General features: G+C 33.0%; 5 protein-coding genes and 1 non-coding gene across 6 annotated transcripts; 4 read left to right on the forward strand and 2 right to left on the reverse strand.

Annotated features, from left to right (window-relative positions):
- Nucleotides 1-731: 731 nt before the first annotated feature.
- On the reverse strand, nt 732-1,130 carry LOC133334841 (uncharacterized). The gene has a single exon (XM_061543154.1). It carries the CDS (start codon nt 1,128-1,130, stop codon nt 732-734), a length of 399 nt encoding a protein of 132 aa, XP_061399138.1.
- A 5,020-nt stretch (nt 1,131-6,150) lies between these two features.
- LOC133334842 (mitochondrial DNA helicase-like) lies at nt 6,151-7,786 on the forward strand. Its single transcript, XM_061543156.1, has 2 exons — nt 6,151-6,535; nt 6,660-7,786. The coding sequence occupies exons 1-2, from the start codon at nt 6,151-6,153 to the stop codon at nt 7,784-7,786; spliced, it is 1,512 nt and encodes a 503-aa protein (XP_061399140.1).
- Nucleotides 7,787-8,578: 792 nt separating this feature from the next.
- Nucleotides 8,579-8,921, reverse strand: LOC133334846 (cysteine-rich PDZ-binding protein). Its single transcript, XM_061543162.1, has 2 exons — nt 8,769-8,921; nt 8,579-8,708 (listed from the first exon to the last, which is right to left on the reverse strand). The coding sequence occupies exons 1-2, from the start codon at nt 8,918-8,920 to the stop codon at nt 8,579-8,581; spliced, it is 282 nt and encodes a 93-aa protein (XP_061399146.1). The 5' UTR covers nt 8,921.
- A 3,350-nt stretch (nt 8,922-12,271) lies between these two features.
- On the forward strand, nt 12,272-24,140 carry LOC133334849 (serine/arginine-rich splicing factor 3). Its single transcript, XM_061543164.1, has 2 exons — nt 12,272-12,765; nt 23,715-24,140. The coding sequence occupies exons 1-2, from the start codon at nt 12,284-12,286 to the stop codon at nt 24,082-24,084; spliced, it is 852 nt and encodes a 283-aa protein (XP_061399148.1). The 5' UTR covers nt 12,272-12,283; the 3' UTR covers nt 24,085-24,140.
- On the forward strand, nt 18,226-20,017 carry LOC133334847 (nucleolar protein 58). The gene is made up of 2 exons (XM_061543163.1): nt 18,226-19,504; nt 19,697-20,017. The coding sequence occupies exons 1-2, from the start codon at nt 18,234-18,236 to the stop codon at nt 20,004-20,006; spliced, it is 1,581 nt and encodes a 526-aa protein (XP_061399147.1). The 5' UTR covers nt 18,226-18,233; the 3' UTR covers nt 20,007-20,017.
- LOC133334850 (small nucleolar RNA SNORD53/SNORD92) lies at nt 19,545-19,626 on the forward strand. Its single transcript, XR_009754503.1, has one exon. It is a non-coding gene; the product is annotated as a small nucleolar RNA SNORD53/SNORD92 (small nucleolar RNA).
- Nucleotides 24,141-25,542: the final 1,402 nt, after the last annotated feature.

Raw genomic sequence — 25,542 nt, forward strand, 5'->3', positions numbered from 1 at the left:
GAAGGATGGAAATTTCTCAATAACTTTTTGCAATTCTTCTTTTTGTTCTGATGTAAGAGAATGCATTGTTTTTTTATATTCAGTTTCGTCGGCAAACTTCGCTTGAATCTTTTCAATGTCAATTTCATGGACTTCTATAACATCCGGGGCTAGTTTAAACGCTTTCCAGAAGTCTATTCCTAGGTATAAGGGTTGTTCTAGGTCAGGGCATAAGTAGAAACAAATTTCTTTATTTAATTCTTTATATTCAACTTTCACTCTTATTTTCCCTAATATGCGATGTAGTTGACCCGAAGCTGTTCTTATGTTAGTATAGTATGATTCTGGACCCAGTTCCAATTCTTCGATTAATTCCCGACATCCTTTTCCTAATATAGAAACCGTGGCTCCAGAATCTAGTAAACCTCTAATTGGTTTCTGTCCAATTTTTATTGTGGCGTATGGCCTTGGATCAGAGGTTTCATTAAATTTTCTTACTGACTCTGTTACCATGTTTCTCAGTCTTTTATTTTCCTCTTTTCTTTGCCTAAGTTTCAATATCCTTTCAAATTTTTTTGGATTTTGTTTTACTGGAGGTATTGGCTTTTCTTTTGTTGCAGTATATGTTTCATCTGCTGCATTTATACCTGTATTTTCTTCCTCTCCAAATATTCTCTTTCTGACTATTTCATAGTTAGATTTTCTAATTTCAACAGGGATGTAGTGTCTAGTGGAAGCGTAAGACGTATTTTCTATTTTTGTTGTTGCTGGTGTGGCGTTGCGGGTTTGTCTACCGAACATGATCTTCCCGCCGACATCATGTTCTTCTGGCCGTTTTCCGATTTACACTTCGGACACCTAGGTGCTACGGTATTGGGCTGACCGCATCGGTAGCAAAAGAGTGATCGCTGTGTGGACAGACAATCCATAAACCTATGGCCAGATTTGCGACAGTTCCAGCAAACTGGTTCGGTTTGAACTTCGGCCACTACTTGAACGTCATCCTCTTCATAAAATGCATAATCGTCATACTCATATCTATCATGATTGATTTCGTTGACTCTTATTTGACGGGCTTGAGGGTGAGGAGGAGGAGGCATATACCTAACATCACGCTTTGAGCACGTCTTTTCTGCTAAAATGCACTCCATTCTTAACTGTTCCATGGAACAGATATTCATTGGGTATATCATCCTAAACATTTCCCCCTTTAAATTTCTTTTAATAATCTGAATTAACTCGCCTTCAGATATGGGTTGAACTAGTCTGGACCTCAATGTATTAATAGATTGGAAATAGTTATCTATGTCTTCTCCGGGTTTAAGCTTCCTATCTACTATTTCGCTCATCACCTCAAAGTTTGATCTAGTAGTGCTATACCTCCGGTAAAGCGCGTCTTTTAAAGACGGCCAGTCTTTAACTATACCTGTCTTTATTTGGAGCCAGTACCACTCATATGCGCCTCCAGATAGAAGAGACTGGAATTCGGCGAAGATTTCCTCCCACGAAACTCTATATTGGTTTTTTAAGTATTCCAATCTAAATACAAAATCTTCAACCGACATACCAGACTGATTACCATCAAACTTCAGTTTAAATTTCTCCATTTTGCTCGGTCTATCCAGATTGTGACCAGGAGGGGCAAACATCATATTATTTGATGAAATCTCTGGACGTCTATTGTTATCGACTGTTGGTGGGGGAATTGGAAAGGAAAATGGCACGTTGCTCTGTTGATGATTTGTGTCGTTTCTACCAATACTCATATTTTTCACTACATCTCCCAATTTTCCTATCGCATCATACACCTTTTTCATCTCCTCTCCTATACACTCTTGTATTAGAGGCCTCAAATTTATTTGGGCATTATTTACTCCTGCATCTACCATTTCCCTCAGAACATTATTCACCTCGTTATTCATCGGTGAAGGATTATGCGAAGAGCTAGCTACATTACCATTAGATACCATGTACGAGTTAGGAGTGGGATTAGAATTGGTATTTATAGTCTGAGACATGTCAATTATTGATGGATCTATGCCGGAAGACGGATTCACCATATTGCCACTTTTATCTTTCTTCCTATATTTTGGCAATGTTTGCACAGAAATTCTACTCACATCAAAAGACGCAGTGCGATTTCTCTTGCTTCTACGTTCTGTATGTAATACGTTTTCCTCATTCATTGGCAAATGCCTAAGATTCTACCAACATTTGAAAGAAAAAATGTATCGCTCAACTTAATATTTCTTTAAAAATCAAAATTTATAAAAATTAAAAAGATAATAGAAAAAAATCAAGGTAATAAAAAAATCAAGGTCATAAAACAATATATGTAAATATAAAAAAAAACTATCAAAACATATAAATAAACAAGTTATAGATTCACAATACACAATACAAAACAGATAGGGGTTTTCCTTAAGATGGGTATGTGAGGTGTGTGTTTAATTATTTTGTTTTAAATTTATGCAGTATTTTAAAAAAAATGCCCTTTCGGCTATCCAAGCTGGTTAAGACGAACACTAAAACAAGATTGAGTTTTTCACATTTTTTTCGACTTGGTCTCTACGGCAGTTTTTCATTTTTGAAAAAAAAGATCTCGTAAATAGGATGTACAACTAACATCTGTCATACTATTCAGATGACTATTGCACTTTTCCCTTGGTCGAAATTCAACTATTGCAGTTACACGAAATATTACATAAAACACAAAATACAGGTCATTCACAATACATACATTGTTACACACTAGACGAACAAGTTATTGCACTGACCGACTTTTATCTGGAAGTATTATACTAGATATCCTATTCTACCTTAAAACTAATATTGCACATTACATGTTTCCAAAAGGAAACATGGCTCAATACCAGCCAGGTCAAAGGATATCGCTATAATACTTATTACTATATTTTTCCCTATGGTCTATTGTTATTGCACTTCGGTGTTATTGCACAATAATAAAATTTGTGGTTCTAAGAAACCTAATTTTGGTTTGGGCGCCATCTGTTACGTGTCCTGATAAGGCGGCGCTAGATTGGACCATCCGGCTCGCTGGCGGTCACAGGGTCAGGTTCTCAACCATCCATTCTAGCCCAACAGGATGAACATGAATATCTTTTGTCCTAAATAAAGGCACACACACAAATAATTACAAACACAAACCAGCTTTGATAGGGGAGTATTGGTGTTGCTACTCCCGCATTTGCCCTCCCTTCCATGGTTTCCAAAATGTCCTCTATTCATTTTGTTGGAAACCCCACATCACACACACACTCACCTCATCACCTTTTTAAAGAATATCCCCTTTACAAACAAATTAACACATATTTAGTTTTCAATTATAACACTAAAACATATTGGACATTTATTGAATAGTTTGCCTTAATACTAATGTTGATTATTATTCTTTGCTTTTTCTTGGCAATTGAATTCCTAACACCAGTAATAATAATATAATTTTAAGGTTGTCTTTAAGATACTCCTAGAAAATTTTAGAGAGATTCTGAGTTGCTCACTTCTTCAGCAGGTTGATTGATTGACTATTAAGTTCCTAACCTAAGGGAGCTCGCTTAGACAGGCTGTTCTTTTCGGGCTATATTGCCTCGATATATTACAAAAATGAGAATCTTGCTATCGGTTTCCAGGAATATAAACCTCTTCTCAGAAGATTAACCTGGCGTTAAAAATCCTCACAATATCACTTTTTTTTTCTTACAAGCTGAGACAAACACATAGACAACACATTAACACACACAGGATTTTTTTTGTTTTTTTTTTTTTTTAGAAATTCTTCTCTGACAGATTGTCTGTTGGAGGTTCGGTTCAGTGACCGCCAATCTTATTATATTCTTCTTCGATCGAAATAGATACCCACTTATATTAGGTTACCTTGGGTTATTATGTTATCATGGGCTTAGTTAGTAGTTACCCTCGCTATTCACTCCTGGTTGTTGCAGCAGAACAAAGCAAGAGACCCAACGCAATTGCCGTCTTCAAATTTCTTTTAACGATTGCAGGAGTCAGTAGCCTGTACGGCCAAAAGGAATCACTGGCCTCTCCTGCTCTCTGCCACAAAGCAAATTCTTTTTTGAACTTACTTTACTTTTTTTTTTTTGCACAACCACACAATGTAAAAGAATTTAGTTTTACTATATTATCTGCGAGGCAGTTAATTTTTTTGAAACTTATATTTTGCAAAAAAAATAATTCTTTGAGTTATTCCTGTTGTAAGGTATGTTGGCGGCTCTTAAACTGAAATTGCGCTTTACCGCATTTTTCCTTTTATACTCGCATCTATTTTCCACCATTTTTCTTGATTTTCCAAGACATTTTGTTACAAATACTTGAACAAAATAAACTCCATTCCATTTACATACACATAGACTAGTATACCTTACTAAATGTTGCAGTCGCAAGGTTGATATTTTTGTTACCCGTCACCCACTGAACATACCCCGTCCGATATGGTAACCTCCTACTCGTACATATGGTAATCTCATGTGTTTTCCAATATGGTAACATGTCTTCTTCTTCATTCTCTTTCAGTCTGATGCACAAGTGCATCAGGTTTAAAAATTGTTTTTTTGCGCCGCAGCACTATAAAGGCAGGGATGAAAGGTAAGTTATAATAAAAAAAATAAAGATGTTTTCATTCATATATATTTTTTTTATTTTTAGGCTAAAAGCGCCGCCGGTAAAACACTCAATTGGACCCCCACGCAACAGAATCTACCCTATTTTACTATTTTATTCGATATCATAAAAGAAAATTCGTTATCGAAGTAAAAATAGTAGATTCTTGCAGTACGGGAGCAGACCAATTTTGTGTTTTGAATACAATGTCAAATAAATTCAAAACAAATTGAAATATATTCAAGTTTAATTGAAATGAAAATGATTTTTTATCACGTTCGTCTGAAAGTAATTACTTTGTTATGGATGAAACAAACATTTTATGGTATTCCCTACTGGATTTTGGGAAGAAATCATTCATTCATTTTTCGCGTTTTTAGTTTTGTGTTGAATAAATGTCAAATAAACACAAACACTTGTTGTGTATATTTATTTTATTTTTGGCAGAAGAGGCCACACGTGAATAGTTGTTTTCAAGGTGTATTTAATAAGGTGTAAGTGACAATCACATGGTTTCAAAATTTTTTCATTATTGTTTGTAAAGTAAACTGTCAAAAACATTTTTAATATTACATTTCGGCTTTTTAAATTATAAAAATTCAAAAATTATACGGTCAACACAATTTCCATGATTTAGTCTTTGGCCGTGGATTTATGCACTTCAATTTTTTTTAAGATGACAAGATTTGAAGCCACTCCACAGAAAAAATAGATTTTAATCCACAAACTTAAAATTAATCGCGACCAGGTCTTAAACTTTATTTTTCACAGACCTAAAACCGCCAATAACCCAAGAATACACGAATTCATTAATTATTTTTCCTCAAAGAATTAATCATTGTTTTTGTTTATTTTTGTCAAAAACTTATTGTCAGCTGCCCTACCTTGTATTATTGTACCATGGTTATAATAAAGAATAATTTCAGATTTTATGCGTACCAAATCTTCCAGTTGGGTCATTTTTAAAAACATAATTTGTCATATTCACACTGACACGAGTATTACGTTCGAATCAAATCAGCTGTGTTTTGATGTTACGTTCTATAATTGTACCATGGGCAAAGGTCATACAAAAGCTATAATTCCATTGTGATTGAATTCAAAATAGAAAGAATTTGACAGCACAAGGGCGTATCAGCTGTTTGCTTTGCCCGCGTATGCATTCACCATGGTTTGGTGTGTCTTTGTTTTATAATGTCACATCTACCGGTGATTTTGAGGCGCTTTGTTTACCTTTCGAAATGGCCTCAAAGAATTAATTTGCATAATTGTGGACAGAACAGAGGCTTAAGCACGGGAAAAAGTTATGTTTTCGATAAAACTGAATCTGACCAAGATCTCAAATATTATGCAGAATTTAAGAAGATAGTGAAAGCAAAGAATTTAGATCATAGAGATGGACCCACGTGCTTTCAGATTGCCTGTAAATTATGTACACACAATTCACTGGAAAACAAGTGGGCTTTTGTAAACAAAACCACCGGGAATTTCATATGTTCCAATTGCGATGTGAAAGTTCCATTGCGACAGGTAATGAGCGCCTATGAGAAGGAAAGGACCATAATCGATTGCAAAAGGGTCATAAATAATGTTTTTAGAACCACTTGTAATGTGATTACGCAAGTTCCGGCCAGCGTTTGTGATGGCTTGCAAATTAAGGGACTGAAAACAGTGGATTTTGAAATACTTGAGGCGGGATATGATCCTATACTCAATGTCTTACAATTTCCGTTGAAAAGTGTGGCGAATGTAGTCGTTGGTGAAAAATTATTCCATTTGAAAAATGGTTTGGAGGTAACACACCAAAATGAAAATATATCTGGAATGTTACTATACGAACAAGGATCTAATCAGAAAGCCATTGTCGTTACAAATGTGTTAGATTTCTTAGTACTAATAGCTCATCGCTTAGAATCATGTAAGTGTATTGTCTCCACCATTGAATTAAATCAGATATTTTATATGCTATTTCAAACGTGTATCTGATATGCTTTAAATTACTATCATTCTTATTAATGTAAATATTATTTTTCTTCATCTAGATAGCATTGTTTGCCTTCCATATGGACTCAAAACATTACCTCAAGAATGTTTACCGGCATTAGAAAAGTATAAAGAATTAATTCTTTGGTTTAAATGTGATTCGCTAGACTGGGATGCTGCCAAGACATTTTCCAAAAAACTTGACGAAAAACGCTGTCTTTTGATAAGGCCGACCGACACGGAGCCCAGTCCATTTGAAGCCCAAAGGAAACGTCTCAATATTCGTCAGATTTTGCAAAAGTCAACACCAGTGAAACATAAATCAATTACAACATTTAACAGCTTGAGAAGCGACATTCTTAGCGAGCTACAAAATATAGAAAAAGTGAACGGCGTCAAATGGAAGAGATTCCCAATCCTAAACAAACTTCTTAAAGGCCACCGGAAAGGAGAACTGACAATTATAACAGGACCTACCGGAAGTGGTAAAACAACATTTATGAGTGAATATTCATTGGATTTGGCGCTGCAAGGTGTGGCCACGCTATGGGGTTCATTTGAGATAAGAAATGCCCGGCTTGCTTCAACGCTGTTAAGACAATTTGTGGGTTATTCACTGGAAAAGAAACTGCATGAATTTGATCATTGGGCCACAGAGTTTGAAAAGTATCCCTTGTACTTTATGACATTCCACGGCCAACAACCACTGAAATTGGTACTGGAAGCCATAGAACATGCTCACTATGTTCACGACATCAGTCATGTTATCATTGATAATTTGCAATTCATGATGGGCATTTCAAGTACATATCGTAGTGATAAATTTTGGGAGCAAGATAATATTATTGCCGCCTTTCGTTCATTGGCAACTAAACACAATCTCCACGTGACATTGGTAATGCATCCTCGCAAGGAACGGGAAGAAGATGATCTGACAGCAAGTTCTATATTTGGTTCTGCTAAGGCTAGCCAAGAGGCTGATAACGTTTTAATAATACAAGATAAACGTTTAACCTCTTTGAAAGGCAAAAAGTACTTACAAATAGTAAAGAATCGATATAGTGGAGACTTGGGTATTATGCCATTAGAATTTAATAAAGAAGCCCTAAGTTATGCGTCATCTGGCCAAAAGAAGAGGAAGGAAAGATCACAAGGTACAAATGACGAAATTGCACAGAGCTCGTAATTATTTCGTAGAGTCATAATCTCACACAGGACGGCTTGAAATTGCATTTTAGTGCACTAAATATTGTTACAAATATTCGTTTATGTTATACAGCCAAAACAATAAATTTTTATAATTTTTTTGACCAAATTCAATTTAATTGTATAAATTGTTTTTTTTTATTAATTTGAATAGTTTTACCGACGAAGCAATAATAGTCACCTTATTACGATTACGTTGTCTTATCGATTTTGAGGCGAGTAAAAAATAACGGTACCATGTACAATAAAAATACGACACATTATTATTTCCATTTACTATAAAATTTAAATATATTACGATTACGTTGTCTTATCGATTTTGAGGCGAGTAAAAAATAACGGTACCACGTACAATAAAAATACGACACATTATTATTTCCATTTACTATAAAATTTAAATATATTACAAAATAGTAGTCAAAACTTATAGATAGGACCTCAAAATTTTAAGTTCGACAGTTGTTTACATGCAACTACAACACCCTTGAGAAGGGGGAATACCATACTACGGATCCTTGGGCACTTGGAGATTTTAGGATTATGTTTAACAGGGGTTGATTTTTTTTTTTTTGGAAATGTTAAGTATTTTACTCACACACTTATTCAATATTATCGAAAAGGTTGACTTGATAAAGTGTGTACTGCAAACAAATTGAAATTACTATGGAATAAGAAGAGAAACATTTGGAATTAAATCAAATATTAAAAGGTATAGTATATGTTCATAAATTAAATTGTAGGGCAAAATGCATTGGTTTTCAATAATACTAAATCACGTCGAGCTTTGTTTATAGTTTTTCGTATTCATTAGTTTTTTTCCACACATTGCACAAATGGCTTTTTTGTAGGCGCATGCTTGGCAGTAATGAGATCCAGCTTGGTGTACTTTTTGGCGGCATATTCTGCAAAATACAATTAGGAATTAATGGAAATACAATACAAGCGGATTCAATATTACAAACCTGCAGGGAGGTAAGGTTTTTCCTATGGGATTATATCTGTCTTTTGCTGAAGACAAGGCCTTGTTTTCGTTTATTTTACGAGCCGGACCAGTCTTCCACGGGTCTGGAGTTGCGATTTTAGCAAGTTTTGCTTCACATTTTTCACACACCATTTTAATTCCTTGTCGAAGATATTTTTGAAGATTTTGATATTTTTTGTAATGAAGTTCTTCTTACTAAACACAACAGTCACTTTGGATGAATAACATTTGAAAGTATAATTTAATTCATTTCAGAAAGGAACGATTGGAACTAGATCCAGCTCTTTACCTCATAAGTTCCTTTTTTCATTTCGTTCCCTTGAAAGCCATTTACATACATTGAGACCATTTATTCTGAAATCATGAATGAAAATATTAATTTTGTTACAATATAAATATACAACTTTTCAATTTCTTTAATATTCAGTACATTTTGGCCCACCACTTTTGAAAAATATTAAATTTAAGTATCAAAGTTCTTGGTATAGTCATAATTTTTTATACTTATTATAAAGAGAAACCCGAAAATACGTTTTTGCGAAAAAAGGGAAAATTTATACATATAAAATTCTAATAAAAATTTGAGTTGAAATCTTATTTATTAAATGTTTGCTTTTCATGGTATAATTATAAAAGGTAACAGCAAAACCCAGCCGATTTGATTCCAACGTAATACTAGTGTCAATATGAATATACAAATTATGTTTTTAAAAATCACCCAATAGGAAAATTGGGAACACATACAATTCGAAATTGTTCTTTATTAAATGTCCTCCCGTATTCAATTTACTCAATCTGCCTGCTGGGAAAGTTTAAGGAAGCAAATCTTTCTTCATGGGATAACTCGCAATTCCCAGTATTTTCATATGTCTTATGGTGTTTCTACACGATATGTATTTTACATATGTGCTGTCACTTTTTTACATATGGAAATCGAACTCGTCATGTGAAACATACGGAAATTTCAATGTGTCAAAACGATATGCAATTACATATGTATTTTTTTCTGAATAGGACGCGCTCTATTTTCGTATGTGAAACATAAGGAAATCAGCTGTTTGAATGAAACACATTGTTGGAAGAAAATATTTCAATTGCAATTCAAAAAAAGGATGAAAAGGCAACAACTACAAATTATTATTTCGTTTGTAGGTGTTTAATAAAAAAAATGATGTTGATTTAAGAAAAAATAAAAGTGTTTTTTTGTTTATAGGTTATGTCATATGTAAAATACATATGCCGATTTGAACACAAAAATAAATGTTTTGTGTACACTGCTAATTTTGACACACATACGGAATTACATATGGATGAAATAAGTGACAGCACATATGTAAAATACATATCGTGTAAAAACACCATTACACATATAAGTTCATGTTTTTCAATTTTATTTTGAGGATTCGAAAATATTACATGATCAAAATAAATATAATTTGTTTGTTTACATTTCTCTGTCAAATGGCGTTGACCATGTGGTTGTTGTATCGTTTGTTGTACATCAACACTTGCTGTTACCTTCTATTATTATACCATGGCTTAATACATTTCGTCCCATTTTTTTAAATTCGTATTCGAATTGTTCGAATCCTGCCATAATAATTTTTTTTGATTCTGGTAAAACCGAATATAGAGAATAATTTAAAATTATTTGCCGTCGATTTGGCATTTGATTTTCTTGGTATTGGACTTTTATTTTTCAGAAAGAATGTACTGTATCTCCAGAACGCAAGAATTTAGCGATGTCAAATTTTATTCACATCTTATATAGAATGGTTGCATTAAAACTGTTAACAGAAAATTGTTCTATGATTACGAAAAAATCGGTTCTCAAAAGGGTTAAAAAATGAATTTTAAAAACCTTTGTTCAAGATCTATTAATAAGGTCACCCAGGTAGCAATCGAAATCGGAAAACAGCTGTTTTTTCTCAAGTCTAATGTCAAAAATTTGGACTTTGTTTACTTTTTAATAATGGAAGTCAATCCACAATAATGCATTTTGATAGCAAACCAGCTGGTCTCCCTTATATATAGGACATGCCTTTGTTTTTGTTTCGATCATCTGTCAAATTTTTCCGTATACTATTTCACATGGTTGGCAACATTGCACATCGGATTCAGTTAATCGAGACATCAGCTGAGCCATGATGCAATAATAAGGTGATGTATCAAAACAAAAACCTTTGTTTTTCTCGATTATCTGTCAAAATAAAAATCTTTGGTTTTGTCTCGATTATCTGTCAAATTTTTCCATATAATATTTCATATGGTTGGCAACACTGCACATCGAATTCAAGTAGAAATTACCCACTTTGACAGTTAATCAAGACATCAGCTGCGCTAAATGGACTACCCATTCATTGTGCCATGAACTGAGCTAAATGGCACAATATGCCATGGGTATAACCATGGTACAATAAAACATGGTAGGGCAGCTTGAGGTGAATAACAAATAAGCAACTATGCACGTGTGGCCTCTTCTGCCAAAAATAAAATAATTATACGCAACAAGTGTTTGTGTTTATTTGAAATGTTTTCAACACAAAACTGAAAACGCGGAAAATGAATGAAAGGTTATGATTTCTTCCCAAAATCCAGTAGGGAATACCATCAAATACTTGTTTCATCTATAACAAAGTAATTACTTCCAGACGAACGTGTTAAAAACTTTATTTTCATTTAAATTAAACTTGAATATATTTCAATTTATTTTGAATTTATTTGACATCGTATTCAAAACATTACACACACATACACAAAATATGTATTTTGATTTGATGGAACAAGCCACCTTGAGAAAAAATTGTAATCAGTTGGTAGCTGTGCCCTACCTTGTAAAAATTATACCATGGGTATAACTATAACTTACAATATTTATAGTACGTTTACATTTAACCAGATTTCGTTAACCCAGTGGGCTTCAATTGTCAATTCCTTTGCATATATGTCAAATAAATCCTCATAAAGTAGGTTAAAAGTTTGAATGTATATGTCGTTTCAGATTACAGTAATGCTCTATGTAAACATTACTATAACTAGTATGGTCTGTTCTTCTGACAATTGAGAGATGGCAACATTTTGTTTTAGTACAGGTTTACAGATGTGGCATCATTGGATTTTGGCATAATTCGTCGGCTTGGTTTTGCAAAAGGATTTCTCTGAATACTTATTTCGTTTTTGTGAGCATGTTTCAATAATTTATAACTAATAAACATTAAAAATTGCTTTGTAATACCTAAACTAGTCTTCTAAAGAACACAAGAAAAACAAGACAAATACACAAACTCAGCAAAATGGTAAGCTGAATTCTGTGCGACGGATTACAGGAGTAAAAAAAGTATAATCGATATTTTGCGTGTGGTGTTGAATTTAACCCTTGTTTTCGCTATACGAACGTTATTACTCTTGGTAGTTCTGGAATAAAAATGATTGTGTTTAAATTTTATTTATGTTTTGCTTTGAAATAAACTATTTCGTATATTTTAGTCAAAGAAAATGTCTCGTTATCCCACGGATCGGAAAGTGTATGTTGGTGACTTGGGAAACAGTGCTCGCAAAAATGAATTGGAATATGCATTTGGAGCTTACGGTCCTCTGCGTAGTGTCTGGATTGCTCGTTCACCTCCAGGATTTGCATTTGTAGAATTTGAAGATGCCCGCGATGCGGCGGACGCAGTGCGAGGTTTAGACGGCCGAACAATTTGTGGCCGCCGGGCACGCGTAGAGCTATCCACAGGTAAAAGCACTAAACCAGGTCGAAGCGGTGGTGGGGGTGGTGACCGCAGAGGAGTTGGAGTTCCTGATCGTTACGGTGGTGGTGGTGGCGGTGGTCGCGGCATAGGAGGTGGTGGACGCAATGGTGGTGGAGGAGGTGTTGGTAGTGGCGGGGCTGGTGGTGCTGAAAGTAAATGTTATGATTGCGGTGATCGTGGACATTATGCCCGCGATTGTCACCGTCATGGGCGAAGCAGGAGGCGGTGAGTACCCAATTAATTTGTATTTGTTTGATGAGTTAGTTATGGATATACACATCTAAATCTCACATAATTGTAAAATAATATATGCTTTTGAAAACAGAACTTAAGGTAGATTTTGAAAATAGAACTTACTGCAGATTTCCAGATTTGTATTTAAAGGTTTGTTTTTATTAGTAAATTATTCTAAACGGTGCGACTTGTGGCATATGAAAAATAATGACTTTACCTAAATACTGGATTTTTAGTTACTAAATAAGCAAAAAGCCTAGTTAAGGGCTCAATTTGCTGCTTACCACAGATATCCATATGGGCCCTGATTACAACGGATAGTTTTTTGAGGAAATAATTTGTCGTTGCAAACTTTCCATAATATATAAATATTTCTTTATTGATTTACAAAAAAATTACAATTAATGTGTCCAGCGAAGCTTTAGGCTTGTCTGCAGGACACTAACTACTCATTTCACGCCGTCGTGCTGAATGAGAAGTAGAGACCTACAAAATGGGGATTACGTACCTTATGTATAATTTTTCGAAAATTTATCTACATTACATTATATATCGTTTTTCCAAAATTTATCTGCATGAAATTATGAAACTCTATTTTGATTGTTTTTTGAAATTTCTATTTCTATTTCCTGACTGTGCATTAAAGTAATATTCATCCAAACGTGGAAATATTGTGCGGTCAAATTAAAAAAGAACAAATTTTTTCCAAATGTGTAAATTTGTCATTTGTCTGGTACGGCATAAAATAAAATATTTTTCGTTAAAATCCATCTACTACAAAGACGGAAACTGTCCTGCCAAAACACGAAATTTTGCAAAAAGTTATTTTGAAAATATCGCGGGTTTAACGGATTTTAATTTTTCAAGATTTTCAATGGGATGGTAAATCAATACCAATGCTTGTTAAGGTTTGTAACTTTGCACATATATATTTGAAGATTTAAAAGAGAAGAAAAATAATTTACAAAAAATGTTTGTTATTGCATTGTTGTTGTTTTTTGTAATTAAAGAAAAGTCCTTGTTTTTGATGGCGGGCATGATAACTCCTGACTTGAACATCGGAATCCGAAAATTCCAACGGTGTTAGAAAGAGTACATGTCTGGCTCTCGTATGAACTAGGTTTAATGACTTCGCTCTAAAATTAACAAAATGGCGGACTTTAAAAAAATATTTTTGGAAAATCGCCGATTTTTTTTTTACCAAAAACCAAGTTAAACAATAAGGAAGATCTTCACCGATTGGCTTTATCCTAGTTCATACGATAGATATATACTCACAGAGAAACGTGTAAAAATTTGGAATCGATTGGGTTATTAGTTTTTGAGTTATAGTGCCCGCCATTCGCAAAAGAGAAAAACGCGTTTAAAGTTTGAGAAGCATTTTAGCAGTCACTTGATGCTGAAACAATAAATCGGCTATATCCTCAAGAGTTCTTGAGATTCTCACTTGAAATTTTTTTAGAGACAATCTTGAATTAGTGTAGAATCGAATTAAATCAACAACATTTGACCCCGAGAATGGGGGGTCCCCTTAATTGCGTTTTCTTTGAATCATTTTAACCTCAAAAAATAAACTGATACGGATTTTGACCTTTTGCGAACTTCAGTCAAAAAAGAACTGTACCCAATTTATTGTAAAAAATAGTGTGAGTTACTACATACATGGTTCTTGATGGAACGCATTAAAATAGGCCAATTTAAAACTTACTGGGTAATTATTACTGGAATAGTGTGCAGAAAAAATATATAAATGCTGTTGCTTAAAAAAGCTGCATGTATGAACCAAGACTAAATAAGGTGTAAGTGACAATCATATGATTTTAAACTTTTTTTATTCTTTGTCATGGTACAATTATAAAAAGTGACAATGGCTCAATTATAGGAGAGATCTGCAAGCGATAGAAATATAAATTTGATAGATTTTCATTCGTGTTTTTTTAATTTTATTTTGAGGATTCGAAAATATTACATTTTCAAAATAAATATAATTTGTTTGACGTTGACACTAGTATAACTTACAACAACAAATTTCTATTCATTCAGCTTTCAAAATTTAAACGGACACGTTTAAAAGGGCACTAAAACTTACAATTTCGGCACGGAATATATTTTTTCTGCTTATCCCATGTTTGCCTTACCATGGATATAACGAACTCTTCTACAACGAACTAATTTTCTTGGTTCCTACTAGTTCGCTATAACCGTATTTTGCTGTAATTGAAGATTTTGCAATCGATTTGACAACGTTATCTAAATTCCAACGAGTCGTACAAAAATATTCAACTTCCCCACCAATGCGATTTTTTCATAAATTTGCCTTTGGCAGTATTCAGTTTTCAATATTTAAATGAAAATATCTTTCTTCAAAATGTACGCATAATTTTTGTTTAAAAATATTTTGAAGTTCCCTGCCTCTAAAACTTATAACCATGGTATAATTATTACAAGATAGGGCACATCTACCAACTGACTACAATTTTTTCTCACGGTGGCTTGTTCCATCAAATCAAAATACATATTTTGTGTGTGTGCGTATTGTTTTGAATACTATGTCAAATAAATTCAAAATAAATTGAAATATATTCAAATTTAATTGAAATGAACATTATGTTTTTAACATGTGCGTCTGGACGTAATTACTTTGTTATAATCTACTGGATTTTGGAATGAAATCATAGCCTTTCCTTTTTAGTTTTGTGTTGAAAAAATGTCAAATAAACACAAACACTTGTTGCGTATATTTAACATATTTTTGGCGGAAGAGGCCACACGTGCATAGTTGCTTTTTTGTTATTCTCCTCCAGCTGTCCTACCTTGTATTATTGTACCATGCTTATAACTATAAGATGTAATAACCAGGTTAAATCCTGAGAGCAATGTTCAGCTTTACAAAATATATTTAATATGCCAATCGACATACATAAAATTTTATGGAATTTATTTTTCATATTATTTAAAATTGATAGATGAGTTCCAAATTTTTAAACCATGTGAAAGGTATGAAGCATTTAACTGAATTTATCATTTTCATACGTATAACGACATTTTAATTCCTTATAGTGAAACCAAATTTGTAAGGTAGTTGTCTCCTTTTACGCGTTCTTTCAATTATACTTTCGTTCGAATACATGTTGCTCTAGAAAGGATTTTTTTTTTTCAAATGGAAGCAAAAGAAACCATTCGATAACCTTAGTGAAAGTTTTTAAACAAAAGTATTTAAAAAAAATATATTTTTTCAAACTTAATTGAAACCATGGTACAATTATACAAGGTAGATTAACTTTATAAAAAAAAAATAAAATAAAATACACCTCTACGTTGTGGACTATAATATCAGAATAAATAAAAACAAATGCAACTAGTTGTTCTGTTCATTTGACATACATTTTACATTTTACTAAAAACGCGAAAAATGAATGGAATAATATGAGGTTTTATTTTCAAAAATTGAGTTGGAATATAATCTAGATATTGATTCATCCACAAAGCATACTTTTCTTCTTGCCAAAGTTGTAAAATTCATCATTAAACAAATGGAATATACTTTTTTATATTTTTTTCAAAATATTTCACACACAGCCACAAATTTTGTGTCCGACTTTTACATAATAAGCCACAATATGAAAAAAATGTAATTTATAAGTTGCTATGGCCTACCTTGAATAATTGTACAGTATTTTTCATTTGTTATAGTTAGTAAATAAAAGACGTTTAGATAAAAAATATGAATAGTTAAATGAAAATGTAAGTTGTTTTTCAGTATATTGTACGAATTTTTAATATGTTTCTTAATTTATATTTCTTTTTAATGATGATTAATATTTTGCATATTTGAATATTACGTCCGTGCAATAAATTTTACCATAGTACTCTAATGTCATGTACAGACGAGCGTTGTTCGCTCTCTCATTCGTTGTTCGACCCTTAATAATGAAGTAATTACTTAGTTCCCCATACAAAATTGTCTGAGCGAACACCGACTTTTGTACGTTATTCAATTCGAATCGCTCTCTGAATCACCAAGAATTTTGTCTCATTTCTAACAATTGAGAGAATTTATCGAAAATAAATTAATTTTGACAGCATGAAAAAATTTTTCAATTTTTCAAACATTTTCAGTAAAATTGAAAATGTTGAATGAAAAGTAACCAAAATTCTAGTTTTTATATATGCAGAAGGATGTACATTTTGTTGTCTACATAATGCAATATGCATTTCTTTCCCCTTGGTTCTAATTAGCGTACAAAACGAAAAACAAAAGTGGGGAAACCCAAACAAAAATTCTCCAATTTTTTAAATGTGAAATTTGAGTTGAGAAAATATAAAAATGTATTGAAAACAACAATATTTTCAGAAAACTTGAATTAAAAGTAAGACCTGATTTAGATTAGGCGAGTTTACTTGCGGCAATTATTATCGTTTTCTTTTGAACTTGCTTCATGCGTCTATATAAGGCAATTCGGTTTCAAAAAAATATTTTTTTTACATTTTGTGACAATGTTCTGGATTGGTATTTCAAATTACTGACACTACAAACAAAATACACAAAACGAATTGCCAGAAAATTGTCGGTACGGGCAATTTTTTTTCAAATGCTATTCCCCTTGCCCCTCTCTCCAGCAAACAAAGACTTGCCGCAAGTAAACTCGCCCAATCTAAATTGAGACTAAAGAGATAGGAGTTGATATTATAGTCAGGAGAAAGAGAATTATTTTTTATATTTAGATCCATATGCGTTTCATGCAAATATGTTAGAATTTTGGTGTAAAACAAGAAACAAAAAGTTTGAAATAAAAAATACTGATGACATGAATTAAGAATAGTGTTGTATGAACTGGTTAATTCATGTACGTAATTCTGAGAGCGAACTACGTTGTTCGAATGTCCGTCAGAACATGCCATAATGTGTACACATATTTGTAATATATATGTCACACAGTTTATAATAAATTCAAACCATTGAAATCGCTAATTCAAATTTACAGAATTACCCAGTTTTTGATGAATGAAATATATAATCACATTCTAAACAAAGTGTTGACGAGAAAACTTGATATTGATATTTTGGGTTTATTATATTTTATGAATAAACTTTTGCGATTTAAATCAAATTTACTCTCGCGAGTTTTAAGTGCGTCCTATATTAAAAATATAAATCAAGTTTAATATTATCGCTTTCATTTAGTGTGAAGAAACAGGGTTGATATTAACTGCTAACATTAGGCAAGTGGCAACATTTATTTCCTACTTGACGTCGAGGTGTCGCTGCAATCGCTTAACAAAATGTCTGCTCACACGTGTTTTGTGTGTGCATGCTTTCATTTTAGATTTTCAACGAAAGCGCGTGGACCAGTTTCTTTTTCATCCACGGTGCTGGTTAAATAGCAATATTATTGAGTTAAAATTTAAAGTATTTTACAATTTGTGTGTTGAAATAATTGTAACAAAGCAAGCGTATAATGTTTGTTTTATACGAAACTCCGGCGGGTTACGCCATTTTCAAGCTGTTGGATGAAAAAAAGGTGCAGGAAGTGGATAACCTCTATTTGGAATTCCAGACACCCGAAAAAGCCAACAAATTGTTGAAGCTGAAGCATTTTGAGAAATTTAACGACACAACAGAAGCACTGGCAGCGGCAACAGCAGCCGTGGAAGGCAAAGTGTCTAAACCTCTAAAAAAGACTTTGAAGAAGTTATTGAACGACGAAGTTCAGGAATCGTTGTTGGTGGCCGATGCAAAATTGGGCAATGCCATCAAAGAAAAATTCTCTGTTCAATGTGTATACAACACAGGAGTTCAGGAGTTGATGAGATGTATACGTCAACAGGCCGATAGTTTATTGGGTGGATTACCAAAAAAAGAGATGACCGCCATGGCATTGGGTTTGGCTCACAGTCTTTCCCGTTACAAATTGAAGTTCTCTCCCGATAAGATTGATACAATGATTGTGCAGGCACAATGTTTACTTGATGACCTCGACAAGGAACTGAACAACTATATGATGAGAGCTAGAGAATGGTATGGCTGGCATTTTCCTGAGTTGGGTAAAATCATTACCGACAATATTGCCTTTGTGAAAACTATCAAATTGGTTGGTACAAGGGAAAACATGGCCGCCACTGATTTGTCAGATATTCTACCGGAAGAAGTCGAAGAAAAAGTAAAAGAAGCTGCAGAAATTTCTATGGGTACTGAGATATCTGAAGAGGATATAATGAATATACAATGTTTGTGTGATGAAATATTATCCATCAATGACTACAGATCACATTTATATGACTATCTAAAGACACGTATGATGGCTATGGCACCCAACCTAACAGTTCTGGTGGGAGAAACAGTCGGTGCTCGTTTAATTGCCCATGCCGGTTCATTAATAAATTTGGCCAAGCACCCATCTTCCACAGTACAAATTTTGGGTGCCGAAAAAGCTTTGTTCCGAGCTCTTAAAACAAAGAAGGATACACCTAAGTACGGTTTAATATTCCACGCTCAGCTGGTTGGTCAAGCTAGTCTGAAAAACAAAGGTAAAATGTCACGTTCCTTGGCAGCTAAGGCGTCATTGGCGACACGTGTTGATGCCTTTGGCGAGGAAGCTACATTTGAACTAGGTGCTAGTCATAAAGTTAAATTAGAAGCGCGCCTAAGACTGTTGGAAGAAGGAAACTTGCGTAAACTTTCGGGTACAGGAAAAGCTAAAGCTAAATTCGAAAAATATCAAGCTAAAAGGTTTGTATTTACCTCATGGGTTTATTTGATTACATACATCTCATTATGATGATACCCCAAAGGTTTCGCAATCATCTGATACAAATTCCCAGTGATGATAAAACCTTGGCTGTCTGAAATGAGCTTAGTAATCAAATAGATGTTTGATAATTATGAATTTCTTGTTTACTTATCCAATTTCTTTGTTTGTAGTGAGGTGTTCACCTATCAGCCTGAGGCAGATAGCACATTGTCCGCTAAAAAACGAAAACATTCAGAATCTGGTGCTACAGATTTTACTACACCCCTAAAGGCTCCAAAAGTGTCAGATGAGGATGAAGAGAATAACGAAGCACCAGCTGAAGAAGCATCAGAGGATGTAAAATCTGAGAAGAAAAAGAAGAAGAAGAAAAACAAGAACAAAGACCAGGAAGCGCCAGAGGAAACAGAAGCTGTTGTGGAGACACCCACGCCGTCAAAGAAGAAAAAGTCCAAAAAAGAAAAGGAGCAAACGGACGATTAGGTTTTTAGGGTGTTAAGTTCTCGTTCTATAGTTTTGTTAGCCATTATATTTCCTGTAGATTTATGATTTTATTATCCTCTTAGCATGTAAGATTTCTAATTGAGCTTTTTCATGCTGTACATTAGATTAATGTATTAATATTTTTTTTTACAAAAAAATGTACAAATTAAACAATGAAATGCACATACATAAACATATACAAACATGTCTTATTTTTCTACAAATTATTTTGTATATTTGAGTTTTCATTTGAATATTTTTTAATATTCATTAGTATAGAACAATGTAGATATATAATAATACCTTAATATACATTGGTATAGAATTTTATGCTATGTACCGACGAGCGTTGTTCGCTCTCTCATTCGTTGTTCGACCCTTAATTATGATACAAAATTTTCTGAGCGAACACCGACTTTGTATATTGTTCAATTCGCAAAATTGAAAATGATGAAAAGTAAAAAATTGTATAGTTTATATATGCAGCGGGATGTACATTTTGTTTTCTACATAATGCAAAATGCGTTTCTTTCCGATTGGTTCTAATTAGCGTGCAAAACAAATGTGGAAAAGTCAAACAAAAAATTTTCCAGTTTTAGTCCTGATTTATATTAGGCGAGTTTACTTGCGGCAATTTTTATCGTTCTCTTTTGAACTTGCTCCATGCGTCTATACAAGGCAAAATGGAAAACATGAATTCATGGTATAATAATAGAAGGTAACAGCAAGTGTTGTTGTACAACAAACGATACAACAACCACGTGGAAATTTGTTGTTAGTTATACTAGTGTCAAATCTAGTAAAAGGGAAACATTTCAAAATTGCTCTCAGAGTACAAAATAATTTCAAAAGTTCGGGAACGCAAATCTAGTAAATATGCCAAAATTAGATAGATGGCAATACTTCAAAATCAACATAACAGCCAATCAAAAGTAGGCATTCCTGTTTACCATTTTTACTCGACCAAATTTCTCGAGTAAAGTTTTCAAAAAGAACGCCCTTTTGTTTTGTGTTGAGGAACGGTTTTCGAGTAAAAAGTTGGAAAACATGTAAAATTAGTAGATTCTTTTAGGTTCTGGAACGATACTTATTAATTTTTTTAATGCAATATTTTCGAATCCTCAAAATAAAATTGAAAAACGTGAATGAAAATCTATCAAATTTATATTTCTATTGCTTCCACAGCTTTCGTATAATTGAGCTATTGCCGCTTATATGTGTAAGACATATGAACATGCTGGGAATTGCGAGTTATTATGAAGAATGATTTGCTTCCTCAAACTTACCCAGCAGGCAGATTGAGTAAATTCAATATGGGAGGACATTTAATAAGTTACAATTTCGAATTGTATGCGTTCCCAAATTTCCTGTTGGGTGATTTTTAAAAACATAATTTGTCAAATTCTTATTGACACTAGTATTACTTTGGAATCAAATCAGCTGGGATTTGCTGTTACCTTTTTTAATTGTACCATGACATGATTTAAATATAAATAGATATGGGTTCATACTATAGTCAGGAGAAAGATATTTATTTTTTTCGATTTGCACAAAAATTTGCATAGCGTACTGAATTGAGTCTACTCGACTTGCACAACATTTTGCATAGCGTACTGAATTGAGTCTAGAGTGGTGTGTGTTAAGTTTCGTGAAAATTGCTCCCACACAACATTTTGCATAGCGTACTGAATTGAGTCTAGAGTGGTGTGTGTTAAGTTTCGTGAAAATCGTTTCAGATTTAGACATAGCTCCCACACACATTTTCGTCAGATTTTGTGCAAATGGTGCATTATAGCCCCTGTATTTCTTTCAATTTGCACGAAATTTTTCATTGCGTATTGAATTGAGTCTAGAGTGATGTGTGCTAAGTTTCATGAAAATCGTTTCAGATTTTGATATAGCTCCCATATACAGTTTCGACCGATTTATGTAAATGTTGCAATAAAGACATTAAATATTTCTCCGATAGCGATTGAACTTTGCACAGGGTACTTTTCCACCCAGTGGGAAACAAAAAGTACCAGCTGATTAGATAAAAAAAAAAAAAAAATAAAGAAAATCCTTAAAATGCCGAATTTAAGGTTACCGCTATATGGGGGCTACCGTGAAAAATTTGCCGATATATCATCCCAGATGTTCAAATTTTCTATCTTCAATATTGCGAACTTTAATTTTTTACGGGAGTGTATTTACGCTTTTTTGCATTAATAAAAACATACTATTGTAGTTACGCCCGATTGAATTTTTGTGTGAACATGTAGTTTGAATAAACGAACAATAATCAAACAAAAAATCAATTTTGAATTTTTCTGTAGTTACGTCCGTTTGCATTTATGATGACGATATGCATAAGCAATCCAGGGTGCGCAAAAATTCGCTCGAATATGATTCAAAATACATTCTTTTCTTTTTGAGCTCATTTTACGAATGAATTTATTGCGATAAATTATAAAGAATGATCGCACACACAAAACAAACGAGTGAGAGCACACAACAACGATCGTTCGTTTCGTTTGGTGGTTGAAATTATTTCTGACATTCTCTCACGAATGAAAACAAACGTTCCGGAATTTTGAATTTTTCATTCATTGTAAATTTATTATTTGCGATAAATTGAAAACATTCGAATTCTCGCCGCGAGCATTCGTGAGAAGGAGCGTATTTTAATCATTCTTTGCATTCTGAGAACGAATCGACGATGCTTGCAGCGAAATTTTATCGTTCGTGAATTTTTCGTACAATGCGAACATTCGCGAGAACACATGTTTTTGACATACCGATTACTCTCGAAAAAATCGATAATTTTTGTTGAACAATTCCGATTGGATTGTGTCATACAGTAGGTATGATCGTATCGAAATTTATTGTCGAATAAAAACTCACTCGATATCAACTAACATTTTCCCTCAGATTATTTGCTCAGAATACCTTATTAATAAATTCACTTTCCTGTTCCTATGATATATTTAACACTTATTCAGAATTCACGAAATATTCAAATTCTGGATCGGAAGTAATAGTCCTTTCTTCTAAATTATTTAGACCCAGTGCATATAAAAGAATACCGAATTTTAAGCGATTGTAAACAAGAAATCCATATATCGAAATAAAGGCAATATATTGAATAAAAATAACATTTGTACAAGTTTCAGTGCCATTAAAGGATATACAATGGTGTATAAAAATACAATGTAACAGCAAATTGCTGATAGTTTATTGAGTGTAATATAGGTGTCAATTTTACTTTCAACAAATTCTTGAAGGGAATAATCCCCCAATCTAAATGAATTCGTTATTTGTTGTTGCTGTGCAATGGGCTAAGATAACTGTCGTTGACCTAGTATGACTCGGGGCGTTTCAGTTCGGAAATACTTTCTGTATTTGTGATTATGTTATGGATGGATTATCTTTATATTCGGTAACTTTATTGCTTGTTGCCGAAAAATATCGGTAAAATTAAAATACCTAAATTTCGTGCAATTATTGAAATTCACGAAAACATTAATGTTCCCATATCATAAAATTGGAAAACAAACTTTTTAAGTATATTCAATTGTTGCAAGTATGTTTTTAACGAAACAACTTTTGTTCTTCAACATATTTATATATTAATTTTGCAAAATTATCTTAAATCCGATAAGGGAAGGAAATACTATTGCATTTTACTTTAGTACTTTTTTTTTAAAACTAATTATTTTTTTTTTATAGCCATTCACGCAGTCGGTCCCGAAGTGTATCAAGAGGACGTCGATCTCATTCCAGATCTGCATCGCGTTCACGCAGCCGTTCTGTATCAGGAACAAGAGAAACATCACGCAAAGCTAGAGAAACATATGGTCGATCACGAGAAAATGGACGTGAAAATGGCGAATCAGCTTATAGATACAGCGAAGAAGAACGCAATGGAGGCGCAGCAATTGCTGAATCACCATCGCCAAAACGAAGATATGAACACGATTCTCCATCTCCTAAGCGCATTACTCATTCAAAACGAAGCCGCACAGAATCCTCTCGTAGACACGGTGGAGGAGGTGGTTCCTCTATTTCACGTTCGCGTTCAAATTCACATAGAGATTAGCAATTATTGAGCAAAAGTCAAGTAGCAGCATATATAAAGTGAACAAATACATACTACATATAATTTCTCCTATCATTTCTCCAAAAACCAATCCATTTAACTAACTTCACCTTATAAAAAGCTGCTAACAAAAGTTTAGAAATTAGGGATTAGATGTTAATTTATAACACAATCTTAAAAACAGTAAACTCCATTACGAAAACACACACTGTCTGAAGATGTCAAGATTTTGTCAGGTGGCAGTATTCCATTATGAAAAGACTACAATTTGCAAACACATTTTTATTTTATTTTCATAGTATTTTAACCGATCAATATTATATATTTTTTTCGACAAAGCTGTTTTTTTTTTTTGTAAAAAATCTGAAAACAGCAGCCTAGGCCAAATTTCCAATCATATTATAAATAATTCACTCACTCAATAAAACTGAATTTTCACCATATTATTATTAATAACATTTTAATTATGATGCTTGCCCGTTTTATTCGTCCTTTCCTCATCTTTAGACTCCTCTTAACCATTACATTGAATTAAAACGAGTCAAATTGTATCATAACTTATGTAGACTACTAGTGACAGTATTTCCATTTTTAAAATAGAAGTGGATTCAAATTCCAATTTTGGTATTCCTTATCATCAACCTAGAAATATTCAATTCAAATCATAATAATGGGGTATAAATTTCAAATTATATGGATGGATCTCTTTTCACAAGTTTTGTCAAATTTCATATCACAAATTAGAACATACAAATTTAATGAAGTAGAACCTGAAATACATTTTCTTTAATTGTAAGAATTTTAATATAAATGAAGCCTATACAAAAACGACAATGAAATCATATTTACATTACATTATTATTATGATCATTATCAATCCTCATCCCCCCAATCAGTAAGTCAGTAAATTATAAATATTATGTAATTTTGATTTGATATAAAATGTAAACATTAAGCATAATTTCTATCAATAAACGTTTAATTAAAAAAATACTTTGTTCAAATGAAAAATTAGAATGGAGAAAACAACCATGGTATAATTAAATCTTAAGGGCAATAATGTCAGAAGAAATGTAAACAAAAACAAGTCGTTCTTTTCATTTGACATATTTTTAACATTTTACCAAAATTAATGAAATGCCAGGTTTTCTTTTCAAAATCGAGTTGGGGATATGATTTACTTATTGATTCATTCACAAATCATAGAAATTACGATCGAATGTGGTGATCCAAAAATTTTGAAATTCTATATCACAAATCATAGAAATTACTTGATTGACCTTATTAATAGACATTGTCCTAATCTAACAACGTTACCTAAATTCCAACGAAGCGTACAAAAATATTCAACTTCCCCACTACGGTAAAACGTTTTTACGGCCCTATTACCCAAATACGTCATATTCATTTATCTTAGACAAGTAAACAAAATGGCGAAACAAAATTATAAAATGTGTT

Source organism: Musca vetustissima, unplaced genomic scaffold, assembly GCF_032173495.1.
Source record: "Musca vetustissima isolate MV318-11 ecotype Yass unplaced genomic scaffold, APGP_CSIRO_Mvet_v1 utg31908, whole genome shotgun sequence".
Classification (NCBI taxonomy): Eukaryota; Metazoa; Arthropoda; class Insecta; order Diptera; family Muscidae; genus Musca; species Musca vetustissima.

Excerpts from the sequence above, each read along its gene's own strand:
- LOC133334841 (XM_061543154.1), bottom strand. The coding sequence starts at position 1,130 with ATGGAGTGCATTTTAGCAGAAAAGACGTGCTCAAAGCGTGATGTTAGG.
- LOC133334846 (XM_061543162.1), bottom strand. The coding sequence starts at position 8,920 with ATGGTGTGTGAAAAATGTGAAGCAAAACTTGCTAAAATCGCAACTCCA. Across the intron at positions 8,709-8,768 it reads AAAACCTTACCTCCCTGCAG|AATATGCCGCCAAAAAGTAC; the intron begins GTTTGTAATATT and ends TGTATTTTGCAG.
- LOC133334849 (XM_061543164.1), top strand. The coding sequence starts at position 12,284 with ATGTCTCGTTATCCCACGGATCGGAAAGTGTATGTTGGTGACTTGGGA. Across the intron at positions 12,766-23,714 it reads CATGGGCGAAGCAGGAGGCG|CCATTCACGCAGTCGGTCCC; the intron begins GTGAGTACCCAA and ends TTTTTTTTATAG.
- LOC133334842 (XM_061543156.1), top strand. The coding sequence starts at position 6,151 with ATGAGCGCCTATGAGAAGGAAAGGACCATAATCGATTGCAAAAGGGTC. Across the intron at positions 6,536-6,659 it reads AGCTCATCGCTTAGAATCAT|ATAGCATTGTTTGCCTTCCA; the intron begins GTAAGTGTATTG and ends TTCTTCATCTAG.
- LOC133334847 (XM_061543163.1), top strand. The coding sequence starts at position 18,234 with ATGTTTGTTTTATACGAAACTCCGGCGGGTTACGCCATTTTCAAGCTG. Across the intron at positions 19,505-19,696 it reads GAAAAATATCAAGCTAAAAG|TGAGGTGTTCACCTATCAGC; the intron begins GTTTGTATTTAC and ends CTTTGTTTGTAG.